Here is a 27,951-nt window from a genome sequence, read left to right on the forward strand (position 1 = left end):
TGCCTTCTGAGTCATCCCAAGGTCACTGTCGTCAAAAAAGAGTATATTTTCTGCCAAAAGTGAGAGTAACATTAATATAAGGGTATAAACGTTAAGAGAAGTGCTTACTGGGCAGTTTGATAAGCATACTATATACATTTAGCCAGACAGCAGCAGACGTTACACCCCTAGGGCTCATGATTACGCCAGTTTTAAGTTTTCAGTATCAGGGATGTATTCCACCCATGGAGCGGGCCTCCAGTCCAATTAGAGGGCAGTTGGTTTCCACCATGACAGACGTGCTACTATTGCACCCATTGGTTCATTTGGCCTGGTTGGCCAACTATAAGGCTTACGGTGTCCACTGTTGAGTATCTTCACTGGTGTTCTCTCTTTCTCCCATTGAACTGCATGCAGAATGGCTTCTTCCAGCTTTCTGTCAGCTGGTCTACAAGGAGGAGGTTATCAGCTCAGTTCCAACAGAATTTCTCAGTGGCCTTGCAGCCCAAGTATGTGGAGTCTTCAGCAATAGGGTCTTACCATCTATTCCTGGTGGGAAACCAGGGCCTCTGCAATGGCCTATAATGTTTTGGGGGCATGGGGACCTCCCTGGCCAACAACTCACTGGAAATTATCCCATCCCTGGCACTGAAAATTTTCTAGCAACAATCTGTAGCTCCTGAGTGTTCCATTGTCCAAAAAAGTAGGTTTCCATGTGATTTATTTATATCCTCTTAGATTTTGATTAGCCCTCCCTCTACCTTTCCTTTACTCAGTCTCTTCCCCTGACCTCACTTGGGCCTTTTTACCCCCATTAATCTATTCTTTTACTTACATATATATATAATACCATCCTATTAAATACCCCCTCCCTTCCTTTCTCTTCCCTTTATATCTCTTTTCTAGCTTATTGGCCTCTGCTACTGAATTTTCTTCCTACTTACACAGAAGTCCATTCATCTGTAGCTAGGATCCACATATGAGAGAGAAAATGTGACGTTTGGCATTCTGGGCCTGAGTTACCTCACTTGGTATAATCCTTTCCAGATCCATCCATTTTCCTGCAAATTTCATAATTTCATTTTTCTTTACTGCTGAGTAGACCTACATTGTATAAATGTGCCATATCTTCATTATCCACTCATCAGTTGAGGGACATCTAGGCTGGTTCTATTTCCCAGCTATTGTGAATTGAGCAGCAATAAACATGGTTGAGTAAGCATTTCTAAGGTAGTGAGATGAGTCCTTAGGATATATGCCTAGGAGTGCTATAGCTGGGTCGTATGGTAGATCTATTTTTAGCTGTTTTAGGAACCTCCACACTGATTTCCACAATGGCTATACTAGATTGCATTCCCACCAACAGTGTAGAAGGGTTCCTGTTTTCCACATCCTCGCCAGCATTTATGGACATTTGTTTTTATGATGGTAGCCAATCTGACAGGAGTGAGATGGAATCTCAATGTAGTTTTAATCTGTATTTCCCTGATGACTAGGGATGTAGAACATTTTTTCAAATGCTTATATGCCATCCGTATTTCTTCTTTTGGGAACTCTCTATTTTGTTTCATAGCCCATTTTTAATTGGCTTGATTGATTTCTTATTATTTTTTAAAATATTTATATTTATTTAATTGAGAGTGACAAACAGAGAGAGAAAGAGGCAGATAGAGAGAGACAGGGAATGGGCGCGCCAGGGCCTCCAGCCACTGCAAACGAACTCCAGACGCGTGCGCCCCCTTGTGCATCTGGCTAACGTGGGTCCTGGGGAATTGAGCCTAAAACCGGGGTCCTTAGGCTTCTCAGGCAAGCACTTAACCGCTAAGCCATCTCTCCAGCCCTGATTTCTTATTATTTAATCTTTTGAGTTCTTTGTATATCTTAGATATTAATCCTCTATCAGATATATACCTGGAAAAGATTTTTTTCCCATCTGTAGCTTGCCTCTTTGCTTTATTCACAGTGTCCTTTGCCGTACAAAATCTTTGTAATTTCATGAGGTCCCAGCGGTTAATCTGTGGTTTTATTGCCTGAGCATTTGGGGTTATATTCAGAAAGTCTTTGCCAAGACCAATATGTTGAAGGGGTTCCCCTACTTTTTCCTCTAGCAGTTTCAGAGTTTCAGGTCTGATGTTAAGGTCTTTAATCCATTTGGACTTAATTCTTGTGCATGGAGAGAGAGAAGAATCTGTTTTCATCCCTCTACAGATACACATCCAGTTTTCCCAGAACCATTTGCTGAAGAGGCTTCTTTTGTCCAATGACTATTTTTGGCATTTTTATCGAATATCAGGTGGCTAGCTACCCAGACTTACATCTGTGTCTATTCTGTTCCATTCATCTACATGTCTGCTTTTGTGCCAGTGCTATGCTGTTTTTGTCACTATGGCTCTGTAGTATATAGGTTAAAATCAGGTATGGTGATACCACCTGCCTTATTTTCATTGCTCAGTATTGTTTTAGATATTTGAGATTTTTGTGATTGAAAATGAATTTTTGGATTGGTTTTTCTATTTCCATGAAGAATCTCACTGCAATTTTGATGGGGATTGCATTAAATGTGTAGATTGCTTTTGGTAAGATTGCCATTTTCACAATATTGATTCTTCTGATCCAGGAACAAGGGATGCTTTTCCATTTCCTAGTGTCTTCTGCAATTTCTCGCTTGAATATTTTAAAGTTTTCATTGTAGAGATCCTTCACTTCCTTGGTTAGTCCAAGGTACTTTATGTTTTTTTAATTTTTTTTTGTTTATTTTTATTTATTTGAGAGTGACGGGGGGGGGGGAAGAGGCACATAGAGAGAGAGAAAGAATGGGCACGCCAGGGCCTCCAGCCACTGCAAGCAAACTCCAGATGCATGCGCCCCCTTGTGCATCTGGCTAACATGGGTCCTGGAGAATCAAGCCTCGAACTGGGGTCCTTAGGCTTCACAGGCAAGCACTTAACCATTAAGCCGTCTCTCCAGCCCTATACTTTTTTTTTTTTTTTTTTTTTTTTTTGGTGCAGTTGTGAATGGGAGTGATTCTGTGATTTCATCCTCTGTGTGTTTGTTGTTAGCATATATGAAGGCTACTGATTTCTGTGTGTTTATTTTGTATCCTGCTATATGGCTGTAGGTGTTTATCAGGTCTAACAGTTTGCTGGTAGAGTCTTTAGGGTCCTTTATGTATAGAATCATGTCATCTGCAAATAATGATAACTTGATCTCTTCCTTTCCAATTTGTATCCCTTGTATGTGCATCTCTTGCCTCATTGCTATGGCTAAGACTTCCAGTACTATATTCAATAAAAGTGGGGACAGTGGACACCCTTGTCTTGTTCCTGATTTTAATGGAAAAGCTTCCAGTTTTTCCCCATTTAATAATATGTTGGCTGTAGGCTTGTCATAAATAGCCTTTATTATATTGAGATATGTTCCTTCTATTCCCAGTCTCTGTAGGACTTTTATCATGAAGGGATGTTGGATTTTGTCAAACGCTTTCTCTGTGTCTAATGAGGTGATCATGTGATTTTTGTCCTTCAGTCTTTTTATTTAATGTATTACATTTATCGATTTGCGTATGTTGAACCATCCCTGCATCTCTGGGATAAAGCCTACTTGGTCAGGGTGAATGATCTTTCTGATATATTCTTGTATTCTGATTGCCAATATTTTGTTGAGAATTTTTGCATCTATGTTCATGAGGGAGATTGGTCTGTAATATTCTTTTTTTGTTCTATCTTTGCCTGGTTTGGGTATCAGGGTGATTCTGGCTTCATAGAAGGAGATTGGTAGGATTCCTTCTTTTTCAATTTCCTGGAAAAGCTTAAGAAGCAGTTGTGTTAGTTCTTCCCTGAAGGTCTGGTAAAATTCAGCAATGATTCCATCTGGGCCTGAACTCTTTTTTTGTTTTGTTTTGGATTTTCAAGGTAGGGTCTCACTCTAGCCCAGGCGACCTGGGATTCACTATGGAGTCTCAGGGTGGCCTTGAACTCACGGCAATCCTCCTACCTCTGCCTCCCGAGTGCTGGGATTAAAGGCGTGTGCCACCATGCCCAGCATGAACTCTTTTTACTTAGGAGATTTTTGATAACTGCTTGGATCTCCATACTTGTTATAGGTCTATTTAAATGACTCGTCTCATCTTGATTTAATTTAGGTAGGTCATATAAATCAAGGAAATCATCCATTTTTTTCAGATTTTCATACTTAGTAGAGTATATATATATATATATTTTTATAATTTTATTTATTTATTTATTTGAGAGTGACAGACACAGAGAGAAAGACAGATAGAGGGAGAGAGAGAATGGGCGCGCCAGGGCTTCCAGCCTCTGCAAACGAACTCCAGACGCGTGCGCCCCCTTGTGCATCTGGCTAACGTGGGACCTGGGGAACCGAGCCTCGAACCGGGGTCCTTAGGCTTCACAGGCAAGCGCTTAACCGCTAAGCCATCTCTCCAGCCCAAGTATATATTTTTATAGTATGTCCCCATGATTTTTTTTTTTTAACTTCCCTGGTATCTGTTGTGATGGTGCCTGTTTTCATTTCCAATTTTATTAATTTGTGTCTCTTCTCTCTTTCTTTTGGTCAGATTTGTTAAGGGCTTATCAATCTTGTTTATCCTTTCAAAGAACCAACTCTTTGTTTCGTTGATTCTTTGGATTGTTTGTTGGTTTCTATTTCATTAATTTCTGCCCTAATCTGTATTATTCCTGTCTACTGATTTTTGATTTGCCTTGTTCTTCTTTTAACAAGGCTTTAAGGTGAAGCATTCGGTCATTCACTTGAACCTTTCTATTTTCTTAATAGAGGCACTTAAAGCTGTAAATTTCCCTATAAGGACTGCCTTCATTGTGTCCCAAAGGTTTTGGTATTTTGTGTTCTCATTATTATTTGACTCTATGAATTTTTTTATTTCCTTCTTGATTTTTTCATTGACCATTCATCATTTAGTAGTGTATTGTTTAGTTTCCATGATTTTGTTTATGCTCTGTAGCTGTTCTTGCTATTGATTTGTAGTTTGGTTCTATTGTGGTCAGACAGAATGCAAGGAATTATTTCAGTTTTCCTGGGTTTGTTAAGATTTGCTTTGTGTCCTAATATATGGTCTATTTTAGAGAATGTTCCATGTACTGCTGAAAAAAATATATGTTCTGCAGCATTTGGATGAAATGGCCTGTATATATCTGTTAGGTCCATTTCCTCTGTGGCCTCATTTAATCCAGGTCCTCTCTGTTTATTTTTTTTGCCAGGATGACCTGTCAATTGATGAGAGTGGGGTGTTGAAGTCATCCACTACAAGTCTGTTTGGTGTTATCTGTGGCCTTAGTTCTAATAGCATTTGTTTGATGAAGTTTGGAGCCCCCATGTTAGGTGCATATATGTTTAGGATTGTAATGTCATCTTGTTGGAGTGTGCCTTTAATTAATATAAAGTGACCTTCCTTATCTTTCCTTAATGTTGGACTGAAGTCTACCTTGTCAGATATTAGGATAGCAACCCCTGCTTGTTTTGTAGGCCCATTTGCTTGAAACACCATTTTCCAACCTTTCACCCTAAGGTAGTGTCCATCCTTTGTAGACAGGTGATTTTCTTGGAGGCAACAAATTCAAGGATCCTGCTTTTTTTTTTGAGGGGCAGGGGGATTGAGGTAAGGTCTCACTCTAGCCCAGGCTGACCTGGAATTCACTATGTCGTCTCAGGGTGGCCTCGAACTCACAGCGATCCTCCTACCTCTGCCTCCCAAGTGCTGGGATTAAAGGCGTGTGCCACCACGCCTGGCAAGGATCCTGCTTTTTAACCCAGTCTACAAGCTGATGTCTTTTGGTTGGGGCATTGAGGCCATTGATATTAAGAGATATTATTCAAAGGTGTGTATTTATTTTTGCCTTTTTTTTTGTAGTTCTTCCCATTTTACCTTTGCTTTCTTGTATTAATTAGTATTTGAGTATGGTTTGCTTTTTACAGGTTCCTTCTATGTGTGCTTTTCTTTCTCTTCAGCATGGAGAATTCTTTTCAAGTACTTTCTGTAGAGTTTGTTTTGTCTTCAAAAATTCCTTTAGGGGCTGGAGAGATGGCTTAGCGGTTAAGCGCTTGCCTGTGAAGCCTAAGGACCCTGGTTCGAGGCTCGGTTCCCCAGGTCCCACGTTAGCACAAGGGGGCGCACGCGTCTGGAGTTCGTTTGCAGAGGCTGGAAGCCCTGGCGCGCCCATTCTCTCTCTCCCCCTCTATCTGCCTTTCTCTCTGTGTCTGTCTATCTCAAATAAATAAATAAAATTTAAAAAAAAATTCCTTTAGCCTGCTTTTGTTGTGGAATGTCCTTATTTCTCCATCTATTTGAATGGATAGCTTGCAGAATAAATTAACCTTGGTTGATAGTTGTTATCTTTTAGAACTTGGAATACATCTCTCCAAGCCCTTCTGGATTTTAAAGTTTATGTTGAGTAATCTGCTGTGATCCTGATGGGCTTGCCTTTGTAAGTAACTTGATTTTTCTCTCTATCTGCTTTCCATGTTTTTTTCTTTGGTTTTGTATGTTTGGTAGTTTAATTGTAATATGGCGAGGAGAGGTTCTTTCCAGGTTTTGTCTGGTTGGTGTTCTAAAGGATTCCTGTATTTGCCTGGGCACCTCTTTCCCATCTTGGGGGAAGTTTTCTTCTATGATTTTGTTGAAAATGCCTACTATCTTTTTGAAGTGAAATTATTATTCTTCCACTATACCCTAAATTCTTATATTTGATCTTTTCATAGTGTCCCGAATATCTTGAAATTCCCATTCATACTTTCCTATTAGTTTGTCTTTCTCTTTATTGGACTGTATTAGGTCTGCCACCTGATCTTCTAGTTTAGAAAATCTATCCTCTTCTTCATCCATTCTACTGGTGGGATTTTTATAGAGTTTTTTTATTTCATTGACTGTTCTTCATTGCTAGTAATTCTGACTGGTTTTTCTTTATTATTTCTATTTCCTTATTTATGTCTTGTATTGACTTCTTTTTTTTAAATTTTTATTAACATTTTCCATGATTACAAAATATATCCCATGGTAATTCCCTCCCTCCCCACCCCACACTTTCCCATTTGAAATTCCATTCTCCATCGTATTACCTCCCCATTACAATCATTGTAATTACATATATACAATATCAACCTATTAAGTATCCTCCTCCCTTCCTTTCTCTTCCCTTTATGTCTCCTTTTCAACTTACTAGCCTCTGCTACTAAGTATTTTCATTCTCACACAGAAGCCCAATCATCTGTAGCTAGGATCCACATATGAGGGAGAACATGTGGCGCTTGGCTTTCTGGGCTTGTATTGACTTCTTTATTTCATTAAATTGGTTTCCTGTGTCTTTTTTGATTCCTTTGATTTCCTCTTTCATTCCTTTGATTTCCTCTTTGACTTATTGAGCATATTTATAATCATTCTTTTGAAATCATTCTCAGGCATTTTCTTCTAACTCATTCTCACAGAGGTCATTTCTGATGCATTCATTGTTTTTGGTGGATTTATATTGTCTTGCCTTTTGGTGTTCCTTGTGTTATAATGTATAGTTTTTTTGCATCTTTGGTTAATTTAATGCTTGGATTTTCTAGTTAGCTGCAGTATTATTAGATGTATTAATCAATCTGATGTTATATATCTTCAGGGTAGGAGCTTAAGGTGCTAGGTGTGGTTCTCAAGACTCAGAGTATCTACAAAAGTGACCCTAGGTGTTGGGTTTTCCCCCTTGAGAGTATTTGAGTAGGCTGAGTGGAACAAAATACAGGCAGATTCTAAAATTTAACTTAACAATTTATACTTTCAATGAAAACCAGCACAGAGTATTTATGCAAGGGTAGATATTATTACAACCGATCCTTTTATCAACATCACTTTCCCTTAGGGTGTGTGGTGCTCCACACCCTTAATCCTGTGAACAAGGCATTTTTATATTTCTGGTCTCTTGAGGGTTCCAAGTCAGCTTGTGACCAAGTGAGGCCCTTCCCTAATGTACAACAGAAGGGGAAGCAAAGCCACTATAAACCAAGAAGCAACAAATAACATGCTCAAAATATAGCTTATTTAAGAATGGCAAATCCGACCATCCATCAGATTTAACATATAATTTATCCTGATATGGATGGTTCAATTAGCACTTCTGGATGAGGCCTATATACCAGGCTTATTTGCTGGGTACTGACCTGGTGTAATCCCAGTTATCTTTTGGGATGATTTTTGTCTCAGTTATGCTGCTCCTGCTTGGGTCTGTCTTTGGTGCATTGTGGGTTCAATTAGGTTGGTTGGGTGTTGGATCGCTGCTCTGGTTGCTGGTGGTGGGTGCTGTGGTATCACCTCCCCTGGTCTCTTGTGCTTGCTGGGCTTGCACTGGCAGTGAGGGAGGGGAGGCTGTGAATGGTTGTTCTGGTTCTCTTGCCGGTCCATGTGATCCTCTACCTTGTAATCTGCTCCACCCTTGTTTGCTGCGGTTCTCCATGTTTCTTGAGTTTGTGAAGAGCCACATGTGGTGTGAGTGGAAAATCCCCTCACCTGGCTTTTTCTGTGGCTCAAGCCAAGCCTTGCAGCTGTGGCTCTGCGCACCTGGTGCCGCCGCTGCTAAAGCTGCTTCTGCCTGCCTGTGTGGGCTCTGAATGCTCTGAATTTCTCCTACTTCTCTGCTGCCATTGGTAATTTCTTATATACTTCACTTTTTAGTAGAAGAGTATATTTTGCTGGGCTGTGTGTGTGTGTGTGTGTGTGTGTGTGTGTGTGTGTGTGTGGTTTTTTTGTTTGGGTTTGTTTTTTTGCCTTTTTCTCCTCTAGGCTGCTTTGGGTTGGTTCCTACGCTGCCATCTTAACCAGAAGTCTTTACGTATGATTTTTAAAAAATATTTTATTTGTTTATTTGAGAGAGAAAGACAGAGAATATGAGTATGTCAGGGCCTATAGCCACTGAAATAAATGAACTCCAGACACATGTGCTACCTTGTGCATCTGGCTTTCCATGGGTACTGGGGAATCGAACCCAGGTCCTTAGGCTTTGTAGGCAATAAAGATTGGAATATGTGCAGTTTGATTTCATAGATTACCCCCCAGTCTGCTACTGACAACTCTTGAGTTCTCGTAGCCCAGGAAGGAAGCATAGGTCTTTGTCCCCAATGACAAAGGTAGAGTAATGTGCCACCTCTCCAATCTCTGTAAGGGCAAAGCAGGTGGTTTTGGTTGCATGCCTCTTGCTCCATGGGGAAAGACTTAGCCTTTTTCCTGACTTGGCTGTTTTGTTTTCCAAGCCTACAGTAATACCTGGCAGCTAGTGACCATTACATCAGTATTTGTTGATTGAAAGTTTAAATGGTTGCTTGGGCGGAGATGTAGTGTGGCCAGTGGAAGTGGAAACAGTCAATGGAAAGCTTGAGAGAATAGATTTCTGAATTGCCTACGGAATAAAGTCCACTCTACCCTATGTTCCCAAATCTCAAGCTCAAGTTATTAAAAAGTTCTACAAAATCTTAGTTATTAAAATAGTTTATACTGACAAGATTGGTCATTCCTATCAGTGGTGTAAAATCAAGAAACTAAAATCAGATCCTGGCATAAAAGAGATTTCCCTATAACTGTGAAATCTCAGATGTAGAAAAGGACACCTTTCTGGGGAGAAGTCATGTTTACTTTACTCTGGAAAACAATATAAATTCCAGATAAAAATGTTTTAACCTGTTTGTTTGTTTGTTTGTTTGTTTGTTTTTATTTGAGAGTGACAGAGAGAGAAAAAGGCAGAGAAAGAGAATGAGCGCACCAGGGCTTCCAGCCACTGCAAACAAACTCCAGATTTGTGCACCCCCTGTGCATATGGCTAACGTGGGTCCTGGGGAGTTGAGCCTCAAACCAGGGTTCACAGGCAAGCGCTTAACCACTAAGCCATTTTAACCTTTTTAAAAGATTCTGTATTGTGGAAACTTTCAAACCTATAAAGGTGGCCAAATAGTAGCATATTAAGTCCTCAAGTTCACCATCCAACTTCAGTAGTTACTATCCATTTATGACCAGTCTTTTTTAAAAAAATATTTTCTTTTTATTTATTTATTTATTTGAGAGAGAAAGAGACAGAGAGAGTGAGAATGGGCACACCAGGGCCTCCAGCCACTGCAAATGAACTCTAAACACATGTGACACCTTTTGCATCTGGCTTACATGGGTCCTAGAGAATTGAACCTGGTCCTTTGGCTTTGCAGGCAAGGTCCTTAAACCTCTGCACCATCTCTCTAGCCCCCCACCCCCGCCCCTTTTTTTGACCAGGTCTTGCTATGTATCGTACCTGGCCTCAAACCACACTCACAGTGCCTCCTGCCTGAGATTCATGGTGTCGCCAATTCTGTATTTTCTGCCTGGGCACCTCTGTCATCCTGTCAGTTTCCTCTAACCCAGATGCTTGAGGAGACTCAAAGTACAAGTATCACTCTGGCCTGGTTTCTTGTGGCTTGTTTGGTTTGGTTTGGCCTTTGCAGGCAATTGCCATAAACACTAAGCCATCTCTCCAGCCCTATCAAGAATAATCCTATAACAAAAATGCCTCTATGTAGTTTTGGTTTCCTACTGGTACCATTTAGAGAGATAAGATATTTGATGACTTATTTTTCCTGTTTACTCACCAGTTTCAAATCAATGAATGAATTTGTTTTTATCCTTCAACTATGAGCATTTAAACTTGCTCTCTTATTGCAACCTTGTGAAGTCATGGATTTAAGCTTATTGATTGTTTCTGTTCACTGCAGAGAATATTCTCTTTAATATTCAATTGTCATATCCTTTGCCATTGGGAGTATCCTCACTTATATCTTGCCTCTATCCTTTCTTCCTTCTGAGCTTAGGATCCTTGTTTGATAGAACATCACATGGAATGTTCTAAAGTTACCTCACAATTGTCATACAACAGTCTGAGAGCGTTCAGTGAATTGAAGGTAGATTTGGGTTGTTGTTTGCTTTTGGTTCGTGTTTGTTTTTCAGCTCACAATACTGTAAGAAAATGCTAGAAGGAGGTAGTGGAAGTTAATAAGCAATAACGTTAGAGTGGAACTTTCTAAGTATAACTCAGAAACCATCATTGGAGGGTTTGTCTAGAAAAGAAACTTGACCAAATGAAAAAGTTTATGAAATAGAAATTACTTCAATTAAAGTAAAATCTCCACAGACTCATGTGTATATCCAAGAATTTGAGTACAGCCACCTGGATTGACTTTCCTGTGGTTTTTCTGCAGTTTCTGGGGAATTGCAGGTGGGAGGGGGGAAGGTCTACTCTCTCTTTTTTTTAAAGTTTTTTTGCTTATTTGTATGTATTTATTTAAAAGCAATGGACACACAGAGAGAGAGAGAGAATGGGCGCACCAGAGCCTCCGGCCACTGCAAACAAACTCCAGACGTGTGTGCCCCCTTGTGCATCAGGCTAATGTGGGTCATGGAGAATCAAGCCTCGAACCGGGGTCCTTAGGCTTCACAGGCAAGCGCTTAACCACTAAGCCATCTCTCCAGCCCCTCTCCTTATAGATGAGAGAGCTCAGCTAGTTTGCTTCTCATCCAAGGTCATGCCAGACTGTGTTAGGGCAGAGTCCTGAACCCAGTGTCTTGACACCACAGCCACTCTCCATGCAAGAAGTGGTAGGACATTGAGCTGCCGCAACCTTGAAAAGCTTCTGTGGAAGTCAGACTTCTGGCTGATCTCAGACAGTGGTCATTCCTGCCCAGCTGAGCTCAGACTCATTCTGTTCCCAGAAGAAAAAAGTGCCTGCACATCTCAGAAGCTGCTGAGAGGTCTGGGCCCGTTTCCTCTGTCAGGGCTGTATGTACCTAGAAGAAAGGACTTTTCTGAATCCAGAAGTTCTCACTGTAACTCCTGTTGGCTTGACATTACCCAGTGATCATCCCTGGGCTACTTGCCCCTTTCATGCTCAATATTAAAATCACACCACACAGAGGTTTTTGCATTAATCTCCCTGTCCAGGGTACTGTGAACCACTTAAGGAAAGGCAGCACTTGGTAAGTTTACTGAAACAAAAAGCAAGGAGGCAATTTCTATGTGAATCTACATTAAGTGGCTTGAAGACACAGAAATTTGACATATTAGTTATAGAGGCTCACATTCAAGAATAACTGCCACCTCCCACCTCGTAGCAGCCTGTTACTTAAAACATTTTCTTTTTTTCTAGGGGATAGCCGACACCCAAAACGCGTCCAGCAGACTGACTTGGCTGCAACGCTAGCAATAGGACTTGGTTTGCCGATTCCCAAAGACAATGTAGGAAGCCTCTTATTCCCAGTTATAGAAGAAAAGCCAATGAGAGAACAACTGAGATTTTTACACTTAAACACAGTACAGCTTAGTAAACTGTTGCAAGAAAATGTGCCGTCATATGAAAAAGGTAAGACAATTGATAGTTCCAGCTTCAGTTAGAACTGCATGTCTCCATGAGCCTCATGCTTTCCCACATGTGTTTTGCGGTACACAGTTGGTCATGGGATACTTTGCAGTCATCACTCTTTAATTATGCATATTTTGTTCCTGTTTGCTTAGACCCTTAACTATCACCATTAGCAACACCCACAGATGCAATTTGCTAGATGAAATCCTTCATAAATTTATTTTCTCAACAAGTATTCACCAAGTTCTTGTTGATGAGCCAGGGACATGTTAAAAGTACTGGAGTTAAAAAAAAAAAAAGTACTGGAGTTGCCAGGTATGGTGGTGCACGCCTTTAATCCCAATAATTGGGAGGTAGAGGTAGGAGCATCACTGTCAGTTCGAGGCCAGCCTGAGATTACAGAATTAATTCCAGGTCAGCCTAGGCTACAGTAAGACCTTACCTGGAAAAACTAAAAAAAAAAAAAAAAAAGTACTAGAGTTAAAGCACTGAGTGGCACTGCCGGGCTCCTCCCCAGTGGGTATGTAGTACTGAGGAGGAACCAGGCCTACTGGTTCATCCCAAGGGGTTGAGGAGAAGGGGGAATGAGCATTAGACGACTCAGAACCTCTCCTAGTCACCAGAGAAAAACCACACTGAGTTGGGAGTCTTGTGGAAGCAGGAACTCACAGGAACTCTCTTTATTGTTATAAGCAGTTGTCTATATAATGTTGGGGATGAAGGTGGGATTTTAGGATGGGGGAAGAGGTAAGGGCCAATAGTGAACTGTGACTATTGAAATGATAATTCCAACTCCTGCGTGGAAATAGCAGGCAAGAAGCCATTAGGCGTCTTGCTGAGTCCTAGCTGGCCAGAGACAGGTTGCCAAACTTTAGCTAGGCTCAGGAAGTTCCACTAGGCCTCACGCCCAGGCCTCTCAAGGCCCAACATCTCTTCCCTTTGTTTTTGTAAGAGCATTAGTCACCATGGCCCCTGTCTTAGGTTGTCCCCCTCTGGGGATCTTGCCTGTCACTGGGTACCATGTGTTTAGCTCACTGAGAACCCACTCCATGGCCTGTCTTAGGTTGTCTCAGTCAGTCTGAGATCTTACCCGTCTTTGGTCAGATGGAGGGCAGAGGAGGTGGCAGTGGGTCATCTAAGGAACTTAATTCCTGAGTTGCCAGCCTGTGGTAATGTATCTCAACCTGATGGAGTTTTGTTGCCTCTAGCTGCTGGTGAATGAATTGTGTAATTTTGTTAATTACATAAGACCCAACAGTGAGGATAAGGAGGGTCCTAAGATAAGGGAGGAGGTAGGATAAGAAGCCATGTAAGCCTGTCCACAGTGGGCTGTCCTGGGGGTCCCATTGCCTCCTATCCAAGTCTTCCTGGAGCCTCTTAATCTTGTCCTGGACAATTCTCGATTTACTGCATAAAAGCAGCATTTTTCCTGTAAAAACAAGCGTATGCCTCCCTTTTCAGCCATTAGTAGGTCTAGTCCCCTCCTGTTTTGTAGGACTACCTCAGCCAGGGAATCTAGCTTCCAGGAATGATATCTACATCTGGGATTAAGGTGGCTGGGGCACAAAGGCCCATCCAATTTTTTACCAAACATAAACCATTCCAGAAGGCAGGCAGCATTGAGCACTGGGCTCAGTAGTGTTAAAAGTACATAAGGAAGGATGAATGTATCCCACATCTATACTGGAATTATTAGGGGAAGGTGGGGCCCAAATGTAAGTTCCAGAGGAAACACTGGGAAAAGCTGGAGGGGGATGGGGAAAGTGGCTGAGCAATTTTTTAAGGTCGTATGGGCAACTGTACTGCAAGCAGCTGGGGAGGCCCAGATATTTTAGGTCTCTCGCTGGTACCCAAATGGGTCTTTTTCTTTTTACAAAGTTTTCCCATGGACAAAAATTTTATGAGTTTTATATAAATTTTTATCAAACTCCTTTCTGTTACAGAGTTTTTGCACTTCAATCACTACAAAAGATTATCCCAAGGTTGGGAAATAAACAAATCCTTTGATCTCAGCAATATAAGCATAAATCTTAAGGAATGGCCAGCTCTTATCAGTAACACTGAATGTGTGTAATCTTGCTTACATGTAGGTGCTAACGTCTTGCTGTCAAATGGCCCAGAGCAATGGATACAAGGCCAGCCAAATGGCTCCAGACAATTCCTTCCCCCTTTTTTATTTTTTATGAACTGGGCCCTTCTGGGCCTTGGTGCAGAAAGACTGTGTCTGTCTTAGGTTGTCCTCTATGATATTTAGGCCTTATCCATCATCGGTACATGAATTCCATCATTCATGCCCTGTCTTAGGTTGACCTAACTCGAGAGAATCTTACCCATCTTTGACTACCAGCCTCTGCAGGAGCTTTAAGATAATGTCTCAGGACACCGGGGTTGGGTCCATAGCTGTATCCCATGTACTTCTGCATGGATATCCATAATGGATCTCAAAAGGCATTTAACAAGTATGGGCAGCAGACACAGAATGAGCAAAAGACAAACACCTGTAGCAGTAAAGCCTCCTATCCAAGAAGTGAGAGAATTCCATCCAGGCAAGGCAGACTTAAAAGTAGATATTAAGTCATCAGCAGCTTTAGCTGCATCAAAAGTAAGATGATTATTTTGCATAGACAAAATCTCTGAATGCAACTGAATCAGATCCAAGGAAATATTACCATTATGTCAAATATCTCTTAAATGCATTTTCCCAATGCTGTTGACTGTCATTACATTTTTTAGAAGTAACACGATCCATTGAAAATCTACATGACACTCTAAATGAGTTCTAACTTTCAACCCTAGTATATAGAGCATCTAACAGGTGAAACTGTATCTAGGGTAAGGACTGAGCCCAAGATCTTAAAGGGTGGCACTGTTTGAGCTTTCTCAGGAGCTACTTTAAAGCTGTGAGTATGAAGGAAAATTAGACATTAAAAGTTCAAGCCTAAAGCCAAATGGGTCTTTTTTTATCTTGAGGGAAGACACATCTAAACCCTCTCCCTGCTGTGAGGAGCAGGTCTGGTCTTCTCCAGGCCCTGGTCAATGGGTCCCTCCATCTTGCCCAGATAGAACTGTAGGTAACAGATAAGGACCAATGTTTTTGAAAAGGGGATAATTGTTTATCTTTTTTAGAAAAATTTAAAATATTTAGAGTAAATAATGCCTTTTTTAGTTGGTCGTGTGGGGGTAAGGATTCCCCCTTTTGTTTTTGTAATTGAGATTTGAGAGTCTGATTATATCTTTCAATAGACAGACCCCCACCATCTGGGGCCTGGCTAGGAGTCATAGGTGACGGGACAGAGGACCTTCTGAGGAGTACTTAGTCCAGAAGCCTAGGTGAAGAGCTATGTTAGAGGTGAAGCCTGGCTTCAGTGTATATTTTAGTCTAGACCATGCACAGTGGTTACTTTTGCTTTTGTGGGTGGTTTTTTGTTTGGGGAGGGAACAGTGTTTGCTTTTGAAAAATGACTTATTGGCTTGGTATAGTTTTATGTATGTCTACTTGTTTTGTTTTGTTTTGTTGTACTTGGACTTGAAGTTAAGCCTTATATATGCTAGGCAAGTGCTTTCCCATTTTTTTTTTTTTTTGAACTATATTCCCAGGCCTCTTTTTAGTTTTATTTTGAGACAGTCTTACTAAGTTGCCCAGGATGATCTTGAACTTGTAGTTCTCCTACCTCCCTCAGCTCCCCAAGTATGACCCATCAGGCCTGGTATTGCTTTCTACTTTCTGCATATTTGTTGTTAATATGGCCCCTTCTCTAATAAGTACATAAGAATATTTAAAGGGCTGGGGAGATGGCTCAGTGGTTAAAGGTATTTGCTTACAAACCCTGTCGGTCCAGATTCAGTTCCCCAGTACCCATGTAAAGCCAGATGCACAAAGTAGACCATGTATATGGAGTTCATTTGCAGTAACAACAGGCCCTGACATATCCATACTCTTCTCTCTAAAATAAGTAAATAATATAGGCCATTCCTTCTTGTCTAAAACCTCCACCAGAAATCAAACAGGAACTGAGGATTGTTTGCCATTTTAATCATGCCAAGATAGAGAAAAATCAAGATTCGTGATATGGCTAGCTAGGGAAATGGTTTAGCAGTTAAAAGCTCTTGCTTGCAAGAGCCTACCAGCTCGAGGCTCAGTTCCCCAGCACCCACATAAAGCCATACACAAAAAATGTCTCATGCCTTCTAGAGTTTGTTGGCAGTGGCAAAAAGGCCCTAGCATGCACACATGCAAATAAATAAAAATATTTTTTTAAAAAGAACCTGATGGGCCTGGAGGGATGGCTTAGTGATTAAGGTGTTTGCCTACAAAGCCAAAAGACCCAGGTTCGATTCTCCAGGACCCACGTTAGCCAGATGAACTAAGGGGGCACACATCTGGAGTTTGTCTGCAGTGGCTGCAGGCCCTGGCTCACCCATTCCTTCTCTCCCCCCTCCCCCTTCTCTCTCCCCCCTTTCCTCTGTTAAATAAATAAAAATAAAAAAATACGCCTATTGAAATGAAGAAGCATTCCTAGGTCCTGTACCTTTCAGAAGCCAGCATCTACACTGTCAACACATGTTGACACAGGGCACTCTGGATCCCACAGCAAGGCTGTAAAACATTCCACAGCATTCAGCCCAGTCTGGTACTCCTTGCCATTGGACTGTTGTCAGTTCTGGAGGGGAAACTTTTCCTCACTTCAGGACCTTTGCACAAAATTCATTCCTGGACATCTGTAGTAAGTACTTTACTTGTTTCTAGGACTAGATACCTGATGAAACAGCTTAAAGAAGGGAAGGGTTCATTGTGGCTTACAGGTTTTTTGTTTGTTTGTTTGTTTGTTTTGTTTTTAGTTCCAGGCTGATCTTGAACTCAGCAGTCCTCCTACCTTTGCCTCCTGAGTGCTGGGATTAAAGGCATGCACCACCGCACCTGGACAGTTTTTTTGGTTTTTTTGTTTGTTTGTTTGTTTAACTCTGACTCAATAGGGTAGTGGGATACAGAAAAAGGTGACTCCAGGACTCCATAACTTACTTGTAGAAGATATAGAGTATAGACATAGATGGTCCAAGTCTCAAATATCTGTGAGTCCCTGGGGGCAAGGCTTTCAGGTGTGCACATAGGTCTCTGTGGAGGTTTGGGGTGTAGACACACATGCTTCTTCGGGGTGGTGTAGCAGTAAGGGTGCTAACTTTGGTCACACTATCAGAGTTCAGATTCCTTCTTTCTCCCATTTGCTCTGGGACCTGAGCAAATGACTTTTCCCCTTTCTGTGTTGCCTTCTCAAGAATAGACATGGGCTGGAGAGATGGCTTAGCGGTTAAGCGCTTGCCTGTGAAGCCTAAGGACCCCGGTTTGAGGCTCGGTTCCCCAGGTCCCACGTTAGCCAGATGCACAAGGGGGCGCACGTGTCTGGAATTCGTTTGCAGAGGCTGGAAGCCCTGGCGCGCCCATTCTCTCTCTTTCCCTCTGTCTTTCTCTCTGTGTCTGTTGCTCTCAAATAAATAAATTTAAAAAATTTAATAAAAAAAAAAAAAAGAATAGACATGATGTAGGCTGGAGAGATGGCTTAGTGGTTAAGCACTTGCCTGTGAAGCCTAAGGACCCCAGTTCGAGGCTCAATCCCCTAGGACCCACGTTAGCCAGATGCACAGGAGGCGCACACATCTGGAGTTCGTTTGCAGTCGCTGGAGGCCCTGGCGCGCCCATTCTCCCCACCCCCCTCTCTGCCTCTTTTTCTGTCACTTTCAAATAAATAAATAAAAATAAAATAGAATACACATGATGCTCATCTCTCCCTCACGAGTCATTGACAAAAACAATGAACAAGCTGCTTTAAGGGTGCTGGCCATTGGCTCTTAGTCTAGGTCACATCTTCGAGCAACACTTGGGGGATAGCTAAAGTGTTGAGATTTTGTTACTGCGCCCTGGTCCTCAGCAAATGCCTGTGAGGATTCTGTTGTTGCTGTAAAGAGGAACCATAGGGTATGCTCACAGAAGCACTGTGTAGCACTATTGGGTCAGGGAGGCTGCTAATAGGCACCTATGGCCCTGTTGGAGTATGAAGTGCAACTTTTATTTAAAAATATTTGTAGGGGTTGGAGAGATGGCTCAGCAGTTAAGGTGCTTGCCTGCAAAGCCTAACCATTGCAGGTTCAATTCCCCAGTACTCACATAAAACCACTTACACAAAGTGGTGCTGCATCTGGAGAATGGACATGCTCATTCTCTTTCTTTCTCTCTCTCCTTGCAAATAAATAAATAAATATTTTTAGGGCTGGAGAGATTTCTCAGTGGTTAAAGTGCTTGCTTGCAAAGCCTAATAGTCCGGGTTTGATTCTCCCATACCCACATAAAGCCAGATGCACTAAGTGGCACATGTGTCTGGAGTTAGTTTGCAGTGGCATGTCCATACTCTCTCTGTCTGCCTCTTTCTCTTTCACTCTCAATTGAAATGTTTTTAAAAACTATTAATTTATTTGTGCATATGGGCATGCCACTACAATGAACACCAGATACATGTGCCACCTTTTGTATCTGATTTTATGTTGTTTCTAGAGAATTGAACCCAGTCCAGCAGGCTTTGAAAGCAAGTGCCTTTAACCACTGAGACATCCCCCCCCCCCCGCGCCACCCCTGCTCCAGACTGAAGTATAGCTTAAAGACCACAGCATCTCAGAAAGAAAGAAAGAAAATTCAGGCCTGTCGAGTCCTGAGAGATCATGATATAGCAAAAACTCAGGCCACATCTGGAAAGAAAGCCATCAGACCCTGGCTTCCAACAGCACAGCACAGAGAAAGAAAGGAAGAAGACAGCACTTGAGCCTATGCTTGTGCAGAAGCCAGGCATTCCACCTCAGCTGGTTCTCTGGCCGTTGTGAGCAGAGAGGAGCTAGTGAATACTCTGCATTCCCAGGAATGCTGTCATAAGTTAGAGAAGTTAGAGAACTAAGGAAACAAGTGTGAGAGCAGAAGGGCCAGCCTGTACAGGTGTTATAGGCATTGTGGGGCAAGGTTCTCATACACACTGAGGATGAAGATTTTTGTGAAGCATTTCAAGACTTCTTTTATTTTCCACAGAAAGAAAGGAAGGAAGGAAGGAAGGGAGGGAGGGAGGGAGGGAGGGAGGGAGGGAGGAAGATAGATAGATAGATAGATTAGAGAGAAGGGAGAGGAAGAACTAAGACCATGTAAGGGAGATAGGAGTCTGGATCAAGCAATAGGCAGCTATTTCTGTCCACAATGGGTATGTTGAGCACAGATGTGCTAGAAGTGCTGGTGTGGATGCATGCATACCATCAGCTACCCCTCTCACTCAGGACCAGATAATCTGCATTAGGTATCACTTGCAAAAAAATGTGCCAAGGAGCTGATGGGTTGCCTCAGCACCCATGTAAAAGCCTGGTAAAGTTGTGCCACACCTATTAATACCAGTACTGGAGAGGCAGAGACAAGAGAGTCCCTATGGCCTGCTGCTGATCAGCTAATCTAGCCAAATCAGTGAGCTCTCTATTCAGTGAGACATCTCAAAAAGTAGGGTAGAGAGGGATGGAGAGATGGCCTAGTGGTTAAAGGCACGTGCTGGCAAAACTTATAAGCTGGGTTCATTTCCCCAGTATCCATATAAAGCCAGGTGCACAAGGTGCATGCATCTGGAGTTCATTCGCAGTGACTAGAAGACCTGGTATGCCCATTGTCTCTCTCTTTCTCTATGCTTGCAAATAAATAAATAAAAATAGATTTGTTTGTTTAGTTGTTTTTGTCTTTCGAGGTTGGGTCTCACTCTAGCTCAGGCTGACCTGGAATTCACTGTGTAGTCTCAGGATGGCCATGAACTCACAGGAACCCTCCTATCTCTGCCTTCCAACTGTTGGGATTAAAGGCATGCACCACCATGCCTGCTAAAAATAGATTTGTAAAAAAATAAGATGGCAAGTAATTGAGGATAGCTGACATCACCTAGCCTCCACATTGATGTGTGTGTACACTTATATACATACAAACATGTGTACATGGAAAAAAAAAGATATGCCAGCAGAAATGAGTGATTATGGTGAAATTATAAGTGTGTCTAATGTAATCTTATTGTTTGGCAGATCCTGGATTTGAGCAGTTTAAAATGGCAGAAAGGTTGCATGGGAACTGGGTCAAACTGCACTTGGAGGAAAACCATTCAGACATCCTGGTTGGCCTGGGAACCAAGGTGCTCAGGCAGTACCTGAGTGCCCTGAAGACTCTGAGTCTGTCCCTGAGCACACAAGTGGCCCAGTATGACATCTACTCGATGGTGGTAGGGACTGCCGTGGTTTTGGAGGTATGAATGCTCATGTGGTCCTGGCTCAAGTGCTAAATTGATTTGATAACTTAGCCAAAATACACGTATTCACATATATACATATATACATACATATATACTCACATATATAACATATATGCATATACATATGTATATTGTTACTACTGGGCATGGTGGTTCATGCCTATAATCTAGTTACCCAGGAAGTTGAGACAGGAAGCCTTTGGCTATAATAAAACCCAGTCTCCACTCAAAAAAATTGTGCCACTAACACAGAAAATACAAATTTCATTTTTTATAACTTTTTAAAAATATTTATCTGCAAACAGAGTTAGAGATAAGAGAGATAGAGCGAATAGGTGTGCCAGGGCCTATTGCCACTGCAAATGGACTCGATGCATGGGCTACTTTGTGTATCTGGCTTTACATGCGTACTGGGGAATTAAACTTGGGTCCTTAGGATTGCAGGCAAGTGCCTTAACCACTGAGCCATCTCTCCAGCCCATAAAATACAAATTGTCTTAATTCTTCCATTGTGTATCCTAACTTTTGAGATTATATGAAATATTTGCAGGTGTCAGATGGTGTCACTTAGTATCACTATAGGAGATAAAAAATATACTTCAAGGGCAGGAGAAATTGCTCAACAGTTAAGGCATTTGCCTACAAAGCCTAGCAACGCAGGTTTGATTTCCAGGACCCACATGAAGCCAGATGCACAAAGTGGTGCATGTATCTGGAGTTCATTTGCAGTGGCTGGAGGCCCTGGCATGCCCTCTCTCTCTCTTTCTCTGCTTGCAAATAAGTACATAAATATATATATGTATGTATGTATGCATGTATGTATGTATCAAGCATGCATTTTTGGCAGCCAACTAAAAATAATCTTTCCTTAAGCCCTTTTTTCTGTTCCTGCTGCGTAAACAGCAGGTTAGGATGAGCCCATGTCAACTGGGCTTCCCCATGCCTGGCCAGCCATAGACACCAGTAGCCGTCTTCTGTTCCAGGTTCTCATCCTACTCCTCCTCAGCACCCCACATGTGCTGTGCAGAAAGGCTGAGCTAGATGTTCCTCTGTTGTCTCCCGTGTTTTCTCTGCTCTTCTATTTGATGTTCCTGGTTCTTTCGGCCATTCACGTCGTGGTGTGCACCTCAGCCGAGAGTTCATGCTTCTTCTGCAGCCTCCCATGGCTGGCAGCAGCAGGGGTGATGGTGTTGGTCTCTGCACTGCTCTGTGCAATCGTGTCTGCTCTTGTCAGGATGGTCGTCATCGATGGCATGCTGCTGAAGAAGGTATGACTGCTTCCTGGACATAAAATGCGCTCTTCCAGGCTGGGCTATTTTTGTTGTCAGCCAGTCTTTTATTCATCAGAAGTTGGTTGACCACCTAGCATGTAGCAACAGTGCAGTGCTGGTGGTGCCCTGGAAAGAGCACACATCCAGTGGCTAGCCTGTCCCAGTCTTTTGGGCATTTTAACCTGTAATGTTCTAATGTGTGGTCAGGTCACATCTGGTCTCAGGATTCCTGGACCTGGGGCAGAGGTGATGGTAGGGCTGCTGGCCATGGTGAGCAGAGAGTGCATGCACTAGAGTCTTTGAAAAGGTCTGTAAGCTACAGCTGAGGGACAGTAAACTAGTAAACTCTCAGGAGGCTACAAGGGAGGCTTGGTCCTCTGCTCCTAGTTCTTCCTCACAAGAATACAGGTTGCTTTTAAAGGTTCAGGGGTTGAGGGGGGAAATATATATTTATTTGCAAGAACACAGAGAGAATGGGTGTGCCAGGGCTTCCAGCCACTGCAAATGGATTCCAGATGTACCCAACACTTTGTGCATTAGGCTCTACATGGGTCCTGGGGAATCGAACTTAGGTTGTTAGGCTCTCCAGGCCAGCATCTTAACCACTGAGCCATCTCTCCAGCCCAGGTTTTTCTGTGGAGTTCTTGGTCTCTAGCTTGATGCCTTTGTTCATTAGTTGAGTGGTAGTGATGGGGCAATGAGGAAGAGTTGGGTGGTTGGACTAGAGTTCAGAGTGTCAAGAGCTTCGAATTAAGAGACCCTATTCTGTGACTCAAGCCCCCATCCAATGCACTCTGTCTCTCTTCCCACCACTAGATCTTTATGGACATGCTGCTTTGTGCCTGAATCTAGGCACCTGCCATGTCCCTAAGGCCTAAGATTCACCTGCATAGGCCCTAAGGTTCATGTCCTCCCTCTCCGCCCCCTTCTCTCTCTCTCTCTTTCCCCCCCCCCCCCCGCCTTGCTGCACACAGTTGTTATCAGAAGAATAAGTGACAAGTATTTCCTCATCTCAAACTGGCTTGTCACCAATTCGTGTTAGTCTTTCATTACTGTGACAGAATACCTGAAGTCAACAACTTAAGGAGCAAAGATTTATTTGACTCAGTTTCAGTTCATGTCTGGCTGGCTCCCTTGCTGAGAGGCTATGGTGAGCCATAAACATAGAGTGGAAGGGCTTGGTTGAGAAAAGCTGCTCATTTCCTGGCAGCTAGGAAGCAGAGAGGGGAAAGAAGGTAGAAGAAAAGGTCATGGATAAGATGCATGCCTTCAGTGACCTCTTTCTTCAGCCAAGTTCCATCTCCTACTAGCCCATTCAGCTTGGAACTCATCTGTTGGTGAAGTTAGCAGCCTTGTGCTCTTAGTAGCGAGACTTGAACGGTAGTCTGTTACCATCTTTGTCATTTCAGCAGCAGTAACTATTATAGTGGAAACTATGGAGTTCTGGAAAAGTTCATGGAAAAAGGAACTAGCACAGAAGAAGGGGTGTGTCAGCTGGGTCAGGATCCACTGGACAGTGCTTTGGGCTCCATCACTGCCCAGAGGGCCTGTTTTCAGTCTCTGCCACTGAGATTGCAGTCCAGAATTGGGATAGCTGACTAACTTGCTGTGCCCATGCCCTCGTGACTAGCATGAGGGAATTTCAAGGTGATATGAAGGCATGATTTTATATCGTTCCGGTGGAGAAATAAAAGTGAATGACAAGCAGGTGAGGGCCCTAGACCCACATTCCTACACAGCCCACCAGGAGACAACTAAACTCCCAAGACTGTGCAGTGGAAGGAGGAGCCATGCCTCTAAAGCAGGGAGCTCCTCCAGAGCAGGCAGTAGGTAGTAGGTGGGCAGAACAGTAGCTGTCAATTTCTGAGGCTTATTGGCTATGAGCAAGAACTTCACGCATGCAGGAAGATGTATGTAATATTCAGATTATCCCTCATACGGTGCTTTTCCTCCTCACAGAATGCAGCTCATCCCAGCTCAGGGTGGTCAGAGGTGGACCTCCTCCTTCTTCTGGGCACAGTGGGCCATGTCCTGAGCCTGGGAGCTAGCAGTTTTGTGGAGGAAGAGCACCAAACCTGGTACTTCCTTGTCAACACTTTGTGTCTGGCCCTGAGCCAGGAAACCTGCAGGAGCTACTTTCTGGGAGATGACTGTGAGCCTCAGCATCACTTCCATGTGGAGCAAGGATGTGAGGGCGTCCTCACCCACACACTGCAGGACAGCACAGTATGCAACAACTTCAAGCCCAACAGAGCGGGTAAAGGACCCTCCCTGTCTGAAGCACATGGAGGCTGCAAGTGGTGGACAGTGCTGGCAAGTCCATGGCTGGTGCTGGCCTGCTGCCGGATGCTGCGGTCCCTGAACCAAACAGGGGTACAGGGTGCCCACCGGCCCGACTTTAGCCACTGGCTCACCAGGTGAGCATGAACCAAGGGCTAGAACCCTCTGCAGCTGAGTGGTCATACAAAGTCTTCTTTTTCTATATGTTTGACCTGTTTTTCATATTAAGAGCAGGATATTTGAGGTCTAAAGAAACATAAAATGAATCATGTGATGCCAAGCTAATAGGTTTTCTTTCTTAGTGCTGAATCAGAATAATTATTCAAGAATTTTAAGATAATCGCTGTGGTAAAGATGTACTTCTGGGATTAAGCTTGTGGCTTGTTCCGTACTGTGGGCAGGAAAGTCAAGGTCTGTGGGCAAAGGGCTTAGGCCTTGGGAATGTGTTTGCCTTCTGCTTCTCCTTACTCCTCCATCACCCTCTCTTTGCACCCCTGGGTGGAGAGCATAGAGCAGATCTCCAGTCTCCTGAGCTTTTCACTGTGGCTGTAGAACCAGGACAAGGTATGGAGATGAGGAAGGTTTGAATAAAAGAAACAAGAAAAGTCAAAAGAAAAAAAAAATCAAGACTTTTCTGACAACAAAGAATCAAGAGTTTGTAGTGGCTGGAGGCCCTGATGTGCCAATTCTCCCCCGCCCCCTCCATTATAAAATAAATAAATAAGCATGTAGTGCAGATGGTATATGTATTACTGAGCTATTACTAAAAGAGTACAATGAGCAGTTATTTTTCTTGAACATTGGTGCATGTGTGTCCCACATAACTCCTCAAGTGTGGAAGTGCTGCTTCTTCCTCCAAGATTTTCCCTTGAATTGCTGGGGTAATTCTGTTGGTTGTAGTTCATATCTCCCAGTAGCTGCCTACTCCACCAAAATTGTCTAAATCCATCTTTATAGTAATGTACAGCAATCTGGACAAGTGCCAGCACACAACAGAGGGCTGGAGAGGTGGCTTAGTGCTTAAGACACTTGCCTGTGAAGCCTATGGGCCCAGGTTTAATTCCCCAGTACCCATGTAAACAAGATGCACATGGTGGCATATGCAGCTAGTTTGTTTGCAGTGGCTAGAGGCCCTGGCCCATCCATTCGTTCTCTCTCTGTCAAATAAATTAATTAATTTAATTTAACAAAATACAGCAGATCCCTCAGGGTAAGGTCTGTGGTGCCAGTCACCCCTTCCTGTCCTGACATTCTTCTGCATCATCTAGTTTTGTTGTTATTTGTATCTTTATTTTGAGACAGTCTTGCTTTGTAGACTAGGCTGGGCTCAAACTCATAATCCTTGTGTCTCATCCTCCCACGTGTGGAGATGACAGATGAATATTCACCAAGCGTGGCTCCATTTGCATTTTCTCTACATACCTTCACCAGAATATTCACTCATGTATTTAACAGCACTTGATGATTTAAGCTTTATGAGCGCAGGCTGTGTGACTAATAGAAGGGATCCAGCCTTCCCAGAGTTGCTATGTGTGCCCTCAGCCCTCCCTCTGTACCTCTCTTCAACAAAACAGCCACCAGGGTAGTGATGATGTAGATTGGGGGATGTTGAGGGACAGGACTGTTTATACCAAACTGCCTTGTCTCATAGCCTGTCCAAAAGTAACAAATAAGGCTCTAGCTTGACAGTCTTATGATATTTTGAGAACCTTCATCATCTGATTTTAATATATTACTTCAGAAACCCCTTGGTATAGATTTGTATGTCACCAGTTCCATTTGGTAGTAATTGTGGCAATTTCTATCTTGTTTCAGCTCTGAGCACAAAGTCCAGCTCTCAGGCCTGGCTGCCCTCTCCCTGCTTGTGATCTTCATGTTGGTTCAAAGGGGTTGCTCCCTTGTGTCCAAGGCAGCTCTAGCACTGGGGCTGCTGGGTGTCTTCTGCTATAGGGCAGCCATTGGAAACGTGCTATTCCCATGGCAACCAGACAACAAAGGCATTTCAAAGTAAGTGAACTGGAGACACAGGTTTGCTTTTACATCTGTTCTGGTGTTTTTCTGTACTTAAAAAAAAAAAAAAATGTGCCAGTCTTAAGAACATTGAAGTTTGGTTTTCTAAGTGGTGATTTCATCAGTAGCTGATGTACCTTGGCCAAGAAAACCTAGTGAACCACATTGTAGCACTCTTTTAGGAGACAAATAACTTGGAAGTAAGTCATCAGCTTTATTTTTATTTTTATTTTTTTAGTTATTTGAGAGAGAGAGAGAGAGAGATACAGAAATATAGGCAGAGAGAAAGAGAGAGAATGGATGTGCCAGGGCCTCCAGCCACTGCAAACGAACTCCAGATATGTGCACCCCCTTGTGCATCTGGCTTACATGGATTCTGAGGAGTCAAACCTGGGTCCTTTGGCTTTGCAGGCAAGTGCCTTAACCGCTAAGCCATCTCTCCAGCCCCAGCTTTATTTTTTTAATTAATAAGTGATTTAAGTCATAAGACATAAGATAAATGAGGTATAACTTCATATATAATTTAGCAGCAGTATACAGTAAAGACTCAGTTTTTCTCAGGTAAGGTATCAGTGTAGAAACAAGGATAGTGACAGTGCATGAACATTCCCTAGCAGTTGGGCAAGGAGGCAGAGCATCCCATCCTATAACTTAGAGTGTACACTCCTTCCTGTGAGGGCCAGAAGCTCATGTGCAGACCAGCAGGGCGCAATCAGTCATGAGTGGTATGTACATGCCAGGTGGCTTCTCTTCTGTTTGAGTGGTGATGTGGTAGAATTCCTGGCTGTCTGGACAGGGAGAGGTTGCAAAATATGGCTGACCTTGGTGTGACTGTCTTCTCAAATGTATCTTGAAACTGCAAGCAGAGAATGCAGCCAGAACTAGAACAACCAGCATGCTTACTGAACCATCACTTACAGTTGCCCAGCAATAGTGCAATCATGCTGCAGTTCTGTGGTGGGATCTTATACCTGGAGGCAGTAAAGTTTTCATAGAAAAGATGATGATGTTTGAAGTAACAGTCTGTAAAACTACTGTGTAACTCCAACTTAATAAGCATGCTTTATTATTATTATATGAAAGATTAGGTTGATAAAATATCTGCAATTGTATTCAGGATCCAGGATCATACATATCGTACATGGATGGTAACCTTTTTATTCTTTGTGGTGACTTGAATATAAAACATCCCCCTTAGACCCATGTTTTTAAATACTTAATCCACAGTTGGTGGTGCTATTTGGAAATTTGTAGAACCTTTAGGAAGTAAAGTCTTGCTGATGGAAATACATAATTGGAGGTGAGCCTAAAGGCATAATAGCCCAGCTTTATGTACTACATTCATGTTTCTGTTTCCTCCTAGTTGTTGAAAAGATATGCTATCAGCTGTATTCTGCCATACTTACCCTACCATGATGAAACTTCCCCTCAAACTTATCTGAAATATACCCTTTCCTTCCTTATGTGGCTTCTGGTTGGGTATTTTGTCCCAGCAACAAGAAAGTAATTGATACAGAAAATTAGTACTGAAAAGTGGAGCTGTTACTATAATAAATCTAACTATGTGGTTCTTGGTCTTTTGGAAATGGTTTGTGGGAGAGAGATTGAAGGATTTGAAACTCTGGACTAGAGAAGTGCTAAAAGCAGAGCTTAATGGGCCACTCTGATGGGAGTTTAACACTGGAAAGCCAAGAGGAATGTAGGCTGTGGAGCCTTGGCTTAGGATG

The 27,951-nt window shown here is 42.6% G+C and overlaps 1 protein-coding gene across 4 annotated transcripts in view; it reads left to right on the forward strand.

The window, feature by feature from the left end:
* The window catches only part of Pigg (phosphatidylinositol glycan anchor biosynthesis class G), an 89,538-nt gene that overhangs the window by 12,786 nt on the left and 48,801 nt on the right, over positions 1 to 27,951 (forward strand). For 3 of the 4 annotated variants that reach the window (XM_045161821.1, XM_004656060.2, XM_045161818.1), the window contains exons 6-10: positions 12,145 to 12,357; positions 20,440 to 20,657; positions 21,647 to 21,931; positions 23,894 to 24,351; positions 26,030 to 26,221. In XM_045161821.1, the coding sequence (XP_045017756.1) occupies positions 12,145 to 12,357; positions 20,440 to 20,657; positions 21,647 to 21,931; positions 23,894 to 24,351; positions 26,030 to 26,221 (1,366 nt within the window). The remainder of the gene's footprint in view (positions 1 to 12,144; positions 12,358 to 20,439; positions 20,658 to 21,646; positions 21,932 to 23,893; positions 24,352 to 26,029; positions 26,222 to 27,951) is intronic. The other variant, XM_045161819.1, reaches the window with a different exon arrangement.

This window comes from Jaculus jaculus, chromosome 11 (assembly GCF_020740685.1).
Source record: "Jaculus jaculus isolate mJacJac1 chromosome 11, mJacJac1.mat.Y.cur, whole genome shotgun sequence".
Lineage (NCBI taxonomy): Eukaryota > Metazoa > Chordata > Mammalia > Rodentia > Dipodidae > Jaculus > Jaculus jaculus.